We start from the raw sequence: 14,832 nt of genomic DNA, 5'->3' as shown, positions 1-14,832 counted from the left end.
TAGGCCTTAGTAATGAAGGCGGTGTCAATTTAATATGCAGGTCTGTAGTCCTGAATACACCCTCAGAAGCCGGTGCCTGCACAGTGGCTCCGGACCCATCCAAGGTAGAGACATCCGTGGGTTCCATAGCTGAAGTATCTCACGGCATACCGGAGTCCAAATCAGAAGTACCGGGTATCAGAGGCTGCGAAAGTGCCTCACTGAGTACTGGCGAACTGGCGACTGGCTTAGGAGAAGCGTTGTCAGCAGTTTTGGACCTCAGTGGCCTGTCTCTGTCTTTATCTTTGCGTTTTTTCGGAATCCAGGTAGTCGGATGGCTAACCGATGACATTTCTGGATAATTAAACCGAGAACAGAAATATTTAGAGGCAAAAATGTACCGACGAAGGATAGTGCGCTGATTAAATAAAGCACAAAACTGACAGCAAGGTACGTCATGGTCAGGGCCTAGGCAAGGAATACAGTCCGAATGAAAATTGTTATGAGGTATTTGCCTTCCACAAGTAATGCAATTATTAACTTTTACTGACATCGGTAAGGAAAAGTTTCCCCAGCGGGGTACTTAGCTTTAAGTTAAAGACTTTGGTTCTGAAACTCGAAAACAAAAATTTCAGGAGTCGGCCGACTGGCACTTGCAAACTGCTTCAGCTTCGGGCACCGCACATTCTTGACTGATGTAATGGCATTGGCTGCATGTTTTATACCCCTGACGACCTGACGTCATGGAAGAAGGGACAGTAACTGACGCAGGACCCAAGACTTTGTTAATCAGGCCGACTGAGGGCAATCTGCCAGCAGATTACCCAAATGTAATGACTGCAACAGTGAAACACGAAGAACATCCTGGAATAAACCCCGGATCCAGACTGATCTGGGGGGACCGGTTGGATGACTCGTTTTCTTATCAGTGAGTATACCTGAACTGCTGCTTCCTCCCGCTGCATGGGTGGGATGTCTGGGAGGGCTTTGTTGGATGGGGGAAGATCCTTGAAGGGAACGAAATATCCTCAGGATATGACTCGCAGCATCCACTGATCTGTAGTGATGGACTCTCATGCTAGTGGGTGAAGTGACAGGTGACCTCTGACTGCCTCCACAGATGGACAGCCAGGCAACCCATCAGGGTTGCTGTCTGGGTTTATCCAAGAAAGGTTCTCAGGACCCGAAATTCCTAGGACCCCCCCCCCTCTGCCTCTAGGGCGGCATCTATCATATCCCACTCTGCCACTGGGGGAAGGAGAGCCCTAAGCGTCCTGGGAAAATGCCTGAGACTTGCAGAACCACATCTTCTAGCCTTGCTAGCTCCTGGAAAAGGACATTTGAGGTAGTGAGAAGCAGACCCAGACAGTGGCTTCCCATCCTCCTCACTCTGGACCAAAGTCTCTCTGACCGCCTTCCCAAAAAGGAAAGAACCATCATAAGGGGTGTTGGTAAAAGACGCCTTGAAGGGCTCCGTGAATTGACATAAGTGGAGCCAGGCGTGGACCAGATGCCACTGCCTGACCCCACTGGCCATGCGGCTACCTTTATGGCATGGGAGAACAAATGCATAGATGTGTTGGCTACAGATTTTTGGGGTGGCCATTTGTGCATTGAATGTCTTGTCCTCTGTCGACAAGGACCCTGGGGTCAACTCCGTGACTTCCTTGACCAGATCTCTCTTGAGTTGAATAACGTGTGCCATGTAGTTCAGCGCCCTCACACAGGTTTCTGAAGTATAAACTCGCTTCCCAAAATGATGCAACTTTCTCGACTCTCTGTCAGGTGGATGGACCGTGGAACTCTCCTGGGCGAGTTCCTTCTTGGTGGCTGCTGCCACCAACATAGCATCTACGGGGACCCCTTGTGCCAGTGCAATATGGGCTTTAAACCTTGTCCGGTTGCTTGGGTATTGGCTCAACGCTGTCCGGCTCCTTCCACATTCTAGATGTTATTAAATCCACAAGCGGATCCAGCAGGAGGGGACACCCAAAAGGTAGACAGGCCTGAGCCGAATCCCTCCAGAAACACAGACTTGTCGGAGGTTGGTTCTGGGGTGGACCACTCCCCTCTTTGGTGGAGGATCTCCATGATGTCTCCAAAGGAGACATCGTTGGGGGGGGGGTGATCTTGGGGAACCTTCCCCCTCATCCAGGTCCGTGTCTTTGGCGAGGGACTCTGCGGGAGAGTCCAAGTGCCTCCTTTTACACGTATGCTTGCAGGTGGGGGCTCCTTAGGGGGACTATCTGTGAAGGTCTCACAAGCGGGTTATTCCAAGGCTTGAACGTCCAGGGGCACTATGGCTATGGGCTGTCCCTGAGAGGTCAAGATGGTCAGACCTGCACTCAAGGCCAGGGGGTCTGGACGAACTCCCAAGATGAAATAGTCAGAGGCCTCGACCCTGCGAGAACCCTGTCCAACACATCGAAAACAGAGGGGGAACGGGCCCCCAGTCCCTCAGATCTGACCTCAAGGCTACAACTCCAAGAGCTCAGATCTGATCTAGTCAGATCAAGCAGGCACACTCAAGGCACTGGCCGGTGTCAAGGTACAGGGTACCATAGGCGCCGACCCCTCAACTCCAATCATCCTCGGATTGAACTCCAAAACCACAGGTCGGATCGTAGTAGTAGTGACAGGTCTAAATACTGGCTGGAAGGTGCCCACTCCGGTGGAAGAAGACCCTGGCAAGACCCCCATCTGGATTTGAGTGCAGATAAACCTCTGCATCATCTTGTCCATCTCCGCTCCACATAGGCTCCAGGTAGAGCGGAAGGAGTGGGCTGGAAAAGCCAGTAGTGAGAGGGCCTAGGGGGTGACAGGCTAACTTGAACCTCGGGCTCAGGGGAGAACCTCGGGGACCTGAGCCGAGGTGCAACAAGGCCTGGAAATGGGCTTAACCATCAGCGAAGGGTCGGCCTCCGACAAGCAGTCAGGGGAGCGCTTGCGAGGCCAGTCCTTCTTGATGTTATCCCCTTCCCTGGGCCTATTGGTGGGAAGGTGAGTCCCAGAGGCCAAGGAAGGGGAAGACTAAGCAGCAGCTGCTGCTTTCTTAGCAGGGGAAGGGTGGGACCTCAGTCCCAGCAGAGGAGGGCAACAGGCCCTTAATCAATTTGTCCCGTCTGTCCTTAAGCGCTCCGGGGTTAAACCCAGTGCAAACAGGACAGGGGGAACTGGAGGTAAGCCACCCCAAAACAAACCATGCACAGAGTGTGGCCATCTGCCAGGGAAAGATTACAGCTATACTCTGTGCACCTTTTGAAACCTGGCTTCAGGGCATCTGTCATACCTCAGCCGGCCCAAAAGATAGACACACACACCACGAAGAAAGTAAAGAGGGGAGGAAAGATAGAAAAACCTACAAGAAAATCTCTACGAAGAACCCCAAGAAGGTACAGATAGGTTAGAAGTGTAATACACAAGATAGAAAAATCCAAAAAAAAGTAAAATATTACTGTTCAAAGAACACCACTATCTCGATGGAGCTTGGATCACGCTGCTTGCTCTCAGGTGGCAAACTACATCTGAAGGGAGACAGGGGCATTATGGGTAAGGGGAGGAGCATGGAGCTCAGAGCCATAGCTGGAAAATGCAGCCATGACAGATCCGAGGACCTACAGGTTGAAGAACAAATGAAGTAAACTACTTCAGATCAAGGTCCACAAGTTTGTCAAAACCCAGAGGTAGCACTCACCACCTTCCTCATAACAGGGGGAGGAGCCATCCTAGAATATCACTTTTCAAGTCAATGAGCAATACCTTTCCACTTCTTTTTTTTTAGAATAAGGTCATAAAGCATAATCTTAAAAGTACAGTGATCAGCTGTTTGAAACCATTCAGCCAAATGAAAACTGCACTGGGAGGTTGTTACAAAGGTACTTTTTCCAAGCTGTGGCAAAATCATTATAAAAAGAAAGAGTGTGGAAAGTGATTTTACTTTATGCTTCCTCCAGTGCAGTTTCCCCACACTGAGTTATAGGTTCAGAGGTAGTTACTAGGCATGTAGCCCAGAAGACCACTAAGGACCCTAGCCTAAAATTCCCAACTGCCCCAAAGCACTGTCTCGTTAAGTGACTTGTTCAAGCATCACAGTAGATAGAAAGGAGGTGAGAGAAGTCAAACTATGTGCCCCCAGAACAGGGAGCAGCTCATTAATAGGTCAAAGCTTTTGTCCTTTGTGCTGGCAGTGTGTATAAAGTGGTGGATTTCTTTAAATTCAAAATGGTAGTAAATAAATTCAGTGCAGTAGCCTATAATCCACAGCAGCAAACTAAAGTCAATTCCCCCATGTATTTTGCGAATGGAGGACTTCAGCCTCAGCAAAAGTTGCATTCTTATGTCAAGAGCGCAACACATCTGTAGCTGCTTGCACTTCATTTTAACAGTAGTAGACTGCTGTCCTACTTAGCATTCTCACATAAAAATTCAGTCTCTGGTTACTACAAATGCAACAAAGTTGTGCAAACACTGATGCACGGTATTTATAGGCTCCAAAAATAATGGTATTATATCTCTAGACTTGCAACAAAGCAATGTGTTTGTTGTGCCTCATTGACTGTTAACTTCTGCCATTTTTCAAATCCTGAGTTTTCTGCATCCATACAACTGAACATATACTGTAGACCAGGGATCTGCAACCTTCACTATCAAGAGGCGCAATTTGGCCCCTCTCCCAACAAAAATTCATCGGGAGCCACAAAACCTATTTGACCCCTAAACAGCATATAAAGTTTTATACATAGTTATTATCCTAAATGTAAAAGTGAGAATAAGTGTTTTGGTACCGATTTTTAAGAATAAGGGTGATGTGCAGAGCTGTAGTAACTACAGATGGATTAAATTGATCAGTCACAGCATGAAGTTATGGGAAAGAGTAGGGGAAGCTAGGTTAAGAAGGGAGGTGATGATTAGTGATTAGCAGTATCATTTCATGCCGGGAAAGAGCACTACAGATGTGATGTCTGCTCTGAGAGTGTTGGAGTACAGAGAAGGTCAGAAGGAGTTGCATTGTGTTTTTGTAGACTTAGAGAAAGCATATGACAGGGTGCCTAGAGAGGAGTTGTGGTATTGTATGAGGAAGTCAGGAGTGTCAGAGAAGTATGTAAGAGTGGTACAGGATATATACGAGGGTAGTGTGACAGCGGCGAGGTCTGCGGTGGGGGTGACGGATGTGTTTAAGGTGGAGGTGGGGTTACATCAAGGATCAGCTCTGAGCCCTTTCTTATTTGCAATGGTGACGGGCAGGTTGACAGACGAGATCAGACAGGAGTCCCTGTGGACTATGTTTGCAGATGACATTGTGATCTGTAGTGAGAGTAGGGAACAGGTGGAGGAGACCCTGGAGAGATGGAGATATGCTCTAGAGAGAAGAGGAATGAAGGTCAGCAGGACTAAGAATATATGTGTGCGAATGAGAGGGAGGATAGAGGAATGGTGAGGATGCAAGGAGTAGAAGTGGCGAAGGTGGATGAGTTTAAATACTTGGGATCAATAGCTCAGAGTAAAGGTGAGTGTGGAAGAGAGGTGAAGAAGAGAGTACAGGCAGGATGGAGTGGGTGGAGAAATGTGTGAGGAGTGATTTGTGACAAACGAGTACCAGTAAGAGTGAAAGGGGAAGGTCTACAAGAGGGTAGTGAGACCAGCTATGTTATATGGGTTGGAGACAGTGGCATTGACAAAAAGGCAGGAGTTTGAGCTGGTTGTGGCAGAGTTAAAGATGTTAAGATTTGCACTGGGTGTGACGAGGGTGGACAGGATTAGGAATAAGTATATTAGAGGGTCAGCCCAGGTTGGAAGGTTTGGAGACAAAGGCAGAGAGTCAAGATTACATTGGTTTGGACATGTGCTGAGGAGGGATGCTGAGTATATTGGGAAAAAGATGCTAAGGATGAAGCTACCAGGTAACAGGAAAAGAGGAAGGCCTAAGATAAGGTTTATGGGTGTGGTGAGAAAGGACATGCAGGTGGTTGGTGTGACAGAGCAAGATGCAGAGGACAGGAAGAAATGGAAACAAATGATCTGCTGTGGCGACCCCTAATGGGAACAGCCGAAAGAAGATGATGATTATCCTAAATGTAAAAGAACTAAGTTCATAAGAGCAAAATTTAAAATCTATCCCTATTTTTGTTCCTTTGTTCGGATTGCTTGAGCAGTGAGTGTATATATATGTGTGTGCGTGTGTGTCATCTCTCAACCTCTTAGAGCAAAAAATCTGGACAAAGCAATAAATAGTGGGGCACAAACACCCAAAAATAGGGACACTTTTTGAATATTCATCTTTCAAACGTAGAAAGTTGACAGAATAACATTTTGCATTAGCATGAATTTTCTGAAGGGCGTGAAGTCTGAAACTCGATGTCTATTATTTCTGACTTCATCCCTCAATGATTTGCCAGAAACCCACAATTTTATGACAAACAGACCAAAAATATGAGGCAAAAGTCAAGACATTCTGCAAAAATCTGCACAGGTGAGAGGTATCTATGTCTGTGTGCATCCGAGTTGCTGTGTGGAAAATGCATGTTAACAGAAAGCATGTTATTCAAGCACGTTTCTACGTTTATAAGAGCAATATTTAAAGTCCATCCCTATTTTTGTTTCTCTGTTCCCCTTTATTTGTGGCTCTGTCCATATTTCTTGTGGTAAGACTGAGAGGTATGGAAACCTTTCAGGAGATGCTGCTGCTGCCAGGGGATCCTTGATTGCTTTGTGTGTGGAATGCATGGAACAGAAATCATGTTACTCTAGCAAGTTTCTAACAGCAATATTTAAAGTCTATCGCTTCATCACTGTGTGTGTGTGTCTGTTGTGTGGTAGAGTGGCCATTATTTTTCAAAGCTAAAGAGAGCCACTGCTGAGGGGTGGAAGAGCCACATGTGGCTTCAGAGCCACGGGTTACAGACCCCCTGATCTAGACAAATTCTTAAGGTTAACATTTTTCTTTTTTCTTGAAGCACAGTTAGAAATAAGGCCATCTTGGATATGGAGTATGAAATTAACAGGACACCAGCTTTTAATATTCATGCCCCAATTCAGCAACAGGTATTCTAATAGCAAGGAGTTGATTAACTAGAAAGTACAGTTGTGTACACTTACCATAAATGTAGATGTTAGAGTGTATTCACTGTTGCAGTCATTACATTTGGGTTATCTGCTTGCTGTAGTCCTCAGTCGGTCTGATTAACAAAGTCTTGGGTCATGCGTCGGTTGCTGTACCTTCCATCCATGACATCAGGTCGTCAGGGGTATAAAACATGCAGCCTATGCCATTACATCAGTTTTTCTTGCCCAATATGGCAGGTGCCTCCCTAATGGGAAGCAATTAAATCTATAAATACAATGATATACCTCCAACAAAAAAGCAAATACACCAAAAACTTTTAGAGCATAGTAAGTGAGAGTAGAGGTACAGCCAAAAGAAGAAAGGGGGCTGGAGGGAGGGTAACCAGGACTGCAATAAAGAATACAATCAAACATCTACATTTATGGTAAGTGCACACAACTGTACTATGTTCTTTGTGCTTCACTGTTGCAGTCATTACATTTGGGTAGATTCCCAAAGCTAAGGTTGGGAGGAGGAATTTAAATAGAATTAGGACCAGCTATAAGCCCTGCAAGACTGCAGTGGCAAACCCAGACCTGGATTTAGAGAAAAATTGGCAAATGATAATGCTTGATGAAAGTATGTACAGATCTCCAGGTAGCAACTTCTAGGATGTCCCTTGTAGGGACGCCCCTGAGAAAGGCTGTAGAGGCAGATGCAGCCCTGGTTGAATAGGGTCTGATGCCCTGTGGGATAGGATTTCCATGGTGCTTATAGCAGAAATGAATGCAGTGGCCTATCCATTTTGAAATGGTTTGTTTTGAAATAGCTTTCCCTTCTGTCCTTGCAGCACATGCCACCAGCAGTTGTTCAAATTTCCTTTGAGGTTTAGTCCTGTCCAAGTAGAATCTAAGCTGTCTGTGCACATCTAAAGAGTGCAGTATCCGTTTCTCTTTGTTATGTGGGTTAGGAAAGAAGGTAGGCAAATGAATGGACTGATGAAGAGCCACACTGGATATCACCTTGGGCATGAAGGAGGGATTGGTTCTGAGGGACACCCTGTCCGCAAGAAAGATGACGAAAGGTTCCACTGCCATAAGGGCCTGTAATTCAGATACCCTTCTTGCAGAAGTGATTGCTAAAAGGAAAGCCGTTTTCCAGGAAAGAATTTTAAATTTGCAGTAGCAGCTGGCTCGAAAGGAGGAAGAGTGAGTTTCTCAAAGACAAAGTTAAGATCCCAGGCTGGAGTTGGAGCTCTCCTGGGTGGCCTTAGATTTTTGGCCCCTCTGAGGAACTGTCAAAAAACAAACCAAAAGGTTCCAAACCAGCAAGTGTAAAACTCCAAAGGTTTATTAGGAAATATGAAAGTAAAGCGCTTTTCGTCTCCCTTAGTAGGAAGACTTCTTCAGTCTGAAGTATGTTCTGAAGAAGTCTTCCTACTAAGGAGCAACACTAATATTTCCTAACTGGTTCAGAACCTTTTGCCCTCTGAGTAACTGCTTGAGCAGTGGGTGAGAGAAGAGGGGAGGCTCTGTGCTATAATGAGTTGAAATGGCTGAAGCATGAATTTTGATGGAGGAAACAGACAAGCCCTCATGAAGCATCTCAGTCAAGTATTGTAGAATCTGAGGTAAACTGGGCACTGTTGCGTTCATTCCTTGAGATTGGTTCCAGGCACATTATCTTCCATTTTGAAGCATAAGATTTTCTAGTACTAGGCCTCCTTGCCTATAAAATGATATCCATCACTGATTTACTGAGGGATGGTGAAGGAGAGATTAGATAATTAGCCAGGCTACTAGGTTCAGGGTTTGCAACTAAGGGTGCAGAATCTGGTTCTCCTGCTGAGACAATAGGGAAGGAATCTGATGTAGGTGCCATGGAGCCAAGCGTGACACTGTGCAAGAGTGGGTACCTGTGTTGGCGAGGCCAGTCTGGTGCAATTAAAATCGTCCTTGGCTTGTCCTGTTTGATCTTTAGTAGTACTTTGGAGAGCAGAGGCAGAGGAGGAAAGGCATAAACTGATAGGTTTTTCCAGCTGCTGGTTAGAGCATCCACTTTCTAAGATGGCTTGTGGGGAATCTTTGTGCAAAATTTGTCCAGTCGATGGTTCTGGGGGCAGGCACACAGGTCTATATCCGGGATCCCCCATTTGCTTGTCAACATATTGAAAATCCTTGGTTCCAGTTTCCACTCGTGTGGGTCCATGAGGTTTCTGCTTAGTCTGTCTGCCAGTGTATTTAGTTTTCCTGGCTGGAACTGAGCTTGTAAATTCACTTGGTAGCTCAAGGCTGTGTTCCACAATGCCATGGCTAGTCTGCAGAGGGGGTAAGAATGTGTATCCCTCTGCTTGTTTATGTACCACATGACAATGGTGTTGCCCGTCTTTACCATTTGTTGTCCTGGAAAAATGTAGTCCTTGAAGGCTGTCAGAGCATTCTGTACAGCGAACATTTCCTTTTGATTTATGTGCAGGTGCATTAGACTTGGGTTCCATTTGCCCTGAATGCACTTCCCTGCCAGGTGAGGCCCCCCCCCATGCATAGTCTGATGTGTCTGTTAGAATTTGGGTGGCAGGGGGTAATGTGAATGCTACTCCCCTGTTTTGGTGGCGGGCCTCTGCCCACCAAAGGAACTCTAGGTGTAGGCAAGGTATGATAGGAATCCTTGCTTCTAAATCCTGTGAATGTTGACACAATAGGCTTTTGAGATACCATTGTAGTTTCCTCATATGCATCCTTGCATATGGAATTAGAAGAATGCAGGAGGCCATGAACCCCAAGGCTTGCAGTATTTGCCTTGCAGATAAGCTGGGTTTTTGTGGCCACTTATTTGAAGTAATTTGTCAAATGAATCCGTTTCTTTGGCGTGAAGAAAGCCATCTGGGAAGTTGTATTCAAGCTTTCTCCCAGGAATATAATTTGTTGGCAGGGTACCAGGTGGGATTTTGTTTTGCTTATGGTGAACCCCAGACAAGTCAGTACCTTTGAACAAAGGCCAGATGATTCAAAAGAATGTCCTTGCTTTCTGCCTGAATTAGACAATCGTCCAGGTATGGGTATATTTGAATATTTCTTAGCCTGCAAAATGCAATGACTGGAGCTAGGCACTTTGTGAATACCCTGGGTGCAGTAGATAAGCCAAAGGGTAGTGCAGAGAACTGATAGTGCATGTAGCCTGCTTTGAAGCGTAGATATCTTCTGCAAGACTCCCTGATAGGGATGTGCAGGTATGCTTCTTTTAAGTTTAGTGTTGCCAACCATGCATCCTTGCCTAGCATAGGAAGCAGCTGGTGAAGAGTCAGCATTTTGAATTTTGGAATCACCAGAAAGGTATTTAGAATAGAAAGGTCCAGGATAGGACGCCATTTATTGCCTTTTCTGGGTACCAGGAAAAGTCTCGAATAGAAACCTTGTCCCTTTTCCTCTTCTGGTACCAACTGAATAGCTCCCATGTTTGAAAGAAAGAGTACTTGATTTTGAGACTCTGCCACTGATTTGGGGGTAGATCTGGCCAGCTGCTTGGTGTTAGTAAAGTGTGGAAATGAAATCTGTATCCTTGGGACACTGTATTTAAAACCCATTTGTCCTGGGTAATGAGTTTCCAGTTTTTGGCCTGCAGACCAATCTTTCTGCCTAAAGGAGCATTCAGTTGGGAAGTGAAGTTTTAAAAGCAAGTCATTGAGACAGCTTTCCATAGGGGGGAGTCTTACTACTCCCTGATTTGGGTGTGGAAACCCACCACTGCTTAGTCTTGTGTGTCCCTTGGGACTGAAACCTGGGGTTTCTGCTGTGTCTGGGTTTGGCTTCAGAAGACCAGGAAGGGGCTGGAAAGGACCAATTTGTAGAGGGCCTACTGAATCTAGGAGGCTGAACTTGTAAGAAATCTTTAATAGTTTGCACAGATTTAGCTTTATCTTCCATCTTTTTAAGAACTTCCTCAGCCTTGTTGCCAGAGACAGTCCTGATTTAAGGGAGCATCCAGCTTTAACATGATCAGGCAAACCTTGCTCCTTAAGCCAAGCATGCCTTCTGAGCACAGACCCAGTAACAGCAGCCCTGCAAGAGGCCTGTAATGAATCAAATCCACATTGCAAAGTATGTTTTCCAACCTGTTCTGCAGAATGCTGAAAATAAAGAATTGCAGGATTTAATGCAAAGTCAGGAATTAACAATTTTCTGTTTAAGCAATCCAATAACATGTTGTTGATACTTTAACATATGAAACTGGCAGTTTAAAGCCCTAATTGCCAAGGCTGCTGAAATGTAAACTTTCTTACCCCACCTATCCAGCGCCCTGGATTTTCTATCGGAGGGGGTAGGATTTTTAGCAGTAGAAGCCTTAATTGCCCTTGGGTCCCTGTGAAATAGTCTCTGGATTTGCGATAGGATTTTTAAAAAGGAATTTGTGAGAATCAGGAACCCTGCAATATCTGTCAGGTTTTCTGAGAGCAGGAGGCAAAGAATCAGGGGCCAAACTAGATTCTGAAAAGGCATCATCAGCAATGTCTAGTACAGGAGGTAGAGCTAAAGGCCTATGCTGAGGCAGGAGTAGGAAATCCCTAAGCTTCTTTTTTCAATCAGAAAAATCCTGGCTTTCCCAGTGGAAATGCTCAGTATGTAAGGTCTCACCAAAAGAAAAATCCTCTGGAGGGGAAGCAGAGGGAATACAGTCCTCTGCATCAGAATCCTCATAAGTAGATAAGGGCAAATCCAGATCATCAGAAGAATCAGAAAAATCAGAATCCTGTTCAGAAAATTCATAAACGACTTCTGTCCTAGGTCTTTTAGAAGGGGGAGGTTGGCTTCCCCTGAATGGAGTTATAAGATCTTCAGCCATTCTTATTATTTGTTTTTTTAGACATAGAAGCCTGAGCATGCGGCCTGGGTGTCAGTTTCTTAGGGATGGTTCGAGATTTTGGCCTAAATAAAGAAGGAGGCGTCGATTTAATATGCAATTCCGTAGGCCTGAATACACCCTCAGAAGCCGGTTCCTGCACAGCTGTTCCGGACGCATCCAAGGTAGAGACATCCACAGGTTCCACAGTTGAAGCACCTTGCGGCATACCAGACTCTGAATGGGTCTCAGTAGAGGCCTGCGAGTCAGAAGTAGCGGGTATCAGGGGCTGCAAATGTGCATCACTGAGTACCGGTGAACTGGCGACTGGCTTAGAAGAGTCGTCGGCAGCTTTGGATCTTGGCAGCTTGTCTCTGTCTTTACCTTTGCATTTTTTCAGAATCCCAGTAGTCGGATGGCTAATCAACGACATTTCTGGATAATTAAACCGAGAACCGAAATATTTAGAAGCGAAAATATACCAACGCTAATTAAACAAAGCACAAAACCGACAGCAAGCTACATCGTGGTCAGGGCCTAGGCAAGGAATACAGTACGAATGAAAATCTTTGTGAGGTATTTATTTTCCACAAGTAATGCAATTATTAACTTTTACTGATATCGGTAAGGAGCAAGAAAAAAAAGTTTCCCCAACGGGGTAGTTGGCTTTAGTTGAAGACTTAGGTTCTGAAACTCAAAAATGAAAATTTCAGGAGTCGACCGATTGGCACTTGCGAACTGCTGCTTCTGCTTCGGGCACCACACGGCAAGAAAGACTGACGTAATGGCATCGGCTGCATGTTTTATACGCCTGACGACCTGACAGCAACCAACGCAGTACCCAATACTTTGTTAATCAGGCCGACTGAGGGCTACAGCAAGCAGATAACCCAAATGTAATGACTGCAACAGTGAAACACGAAGAACATCCAGCACCTGAATAATTGGAAGAATTAAAACATACCATGTTGTCTTATTTAAATTAAACATTCTGGCAAGTATCAAACTTATCAATATTACAGTGATGGCAACTACAAAAGATCATTTGCCGAACAGAAAAATATATCAAATATGCAAAAAAAGGAAGATAATTCAGCATCTAGTAACCCTCGAGAAATGGGACAGCCTAGAAAGGTACGTTTTCCATGAATTCAAGAACCCCAAGTATGGTTACTGCTTGTCATATGTTACAAAACTGCATACAGAACTTAAAACTGGAGAAACATCTTAAAATTTGCAGGCCTTGAGATATTGTTTAAAATATTAGCAACTCTGTATTGAAGCTGGACATTCTGATCAGGAAATTAAATCATTATTAAAAATGTTCACTAACTTATAAGTAACAAAGGTTTCAGCTTTAAAAACAGCCTTCTGGCAACTTCCTCTGCAGGTATATGGTGCTGCAAGGCTCTACCCTTTCCAGTCTATGCAAAAGTGATATCTCTTCACCCAGTACAATGCACAAAGGTTTAAAAACAATCAATAAGAGCAGTAACTCTTCTGTTTTTTGGGATCCCCTGTTGCATTACTACCACTGTTACTTACCTCAAAATGGAGTGGAGTATTGCAGCGACTGGCAGTGAGCGAGTGAACAGGTGAGAACATCAAGCCACAGCGCCTCTCTTCCTCTCCTGGCAACGCAGAACAGGGTGGTGTTGTAAGTGGACTCAGACAATCGGGATCTGTCGGGGGAGGGGTGATTGGTGACAAAGGCCTCTGTAATTCTGATACACACTGCTCTATCAGGTAGTGATACTTCCGTTTCTTTATTGGGGTGATAAGTTCTGTAAAAAGCAAAATATAGCAATGTTACTTTTCAAATAAACACAGCCAGTGACTAATTTCTTGGCAGTATGAGTCATTATTATGGTTAATACTTTAAAACCCTAAAATATATGTGATATCGATTTGATAACACTGACACCCTGAAAGCTTACTTACCTGTAGCTGAAACTGTAAGTCAATAGAAGCACACTTATACTATAACAACTTCCACTGGAATGCAGGATGTAGACAAGCATATAAGCCTGATCAAGATAAGTATTCTCAGATCCTCAACTTAAAGATTCAGCAGGCTTCTTGAACTATCTCAGCTATAACAGATGACTAACAGGAAGACTATATGGCAACAATAAAACATAACAGGAACTGTTAAATGAAGTGGTCGTACAAAGAATAAAAGTTAACAGCAAGCAAATACTAAAATTCTATAGCAAAGCTTTTCCAATGCGTGTACGTGCACACACACACACACACACACACACACACACACACACACACACACACACACACACACACACACACACACACACACACACACACACACACACACACACACACACTGTATAAATCAGTTCCGCATGTGAGAGACACCGGCACTGGATGTTCCCTGCAGAAAAAGCAAGATAAACTAAAATGCTGACAGCTACAGAACCCAGATACCAAGAACAATGAAAGCTACAACTACTCAAGACACTGAAATTCTGACTTTATACATAAAACTAAAAAATGTATTAAGACGCCCAATGATAAACTATTTTTGTTGTGGGCAAAGTGCCATGCAACCTGTGTGAGGCTGTGGTCCCCTTACTAAATATACATTTTAATTCAAAGGCTACTTTCTGCTACACATACACCAGCAAGCATAAAGTACAGTTGTGTACACTTATCATAAATGTAGATGTTACAGTGTATTCACTGTTGCAGTCATCACACTTGGGTTATCCTGCCAGGGGTAGCCCTCAGTTGGCCCGAATACCAGAGGCTTGGTATTTCTGCGTTGGTTGCTGTCACTTCAAGACTGAGGTCAGGTGATCAGGGTTATAAAAACAGGCAGCCAAGTACATCAGTCCTTCTTGCCGAGGAGCCCGAAGCATAAGCATTTCATACGAGTGCTGGTCGGCCGTTACCTGAGTTTTTGTTTCCGAAACAAAATCATCCTGAAGTCTTCTAAAGCTAAGAACCCCGTTGGGGAT

At 44.8% G+C, this 14,832-nt stretch overlaps 1 protein-coding gene across 2 annotated transcripts in view; it reads right to left on the bottom strand.

Moving 5' to 3' along the window:
• Positions 1-14,832, bottom strand: part of SETD5 (SET domain containing 5) — a 2,687,190-nt gene that overhangs the window by 656,445 nt on the left and 2,015,913 nt on the right. For both annotated transcript variants that reach the window (XM_044078031.1, XM_044078032.1), the window contains exon 18: positions 13,403-13,641. In XM_044078031.1, coding sequence (XP_043933966.1) covers positions 13,403-13,641 — 239 coding nt within the window. The remainder of the gene's footprint in view (positions 1-13,402; positions 13,642-14,832) is intronic.

Source organism: Protopterus annectens, chromosome 7.part0 (genome assembly GCF_019279795.1).
Source record: "Protopterus annectens isolate FY-2018-M chromosome 7.part0, PAN1.0, whole genome shotgun sequence".
NCBI classification, from domain to species: domain Eukaryota; kingdom Metazoa; phylum Chordata; order Ceratodontiformes; family Protopteridae; genus Protopterus; species Protopterus annectens.
The sequence above is the reverse complement of the archived record's forward strand: the minus strand, read 5'-3'. Positions and strand labels throughout refer to the sequence as shown.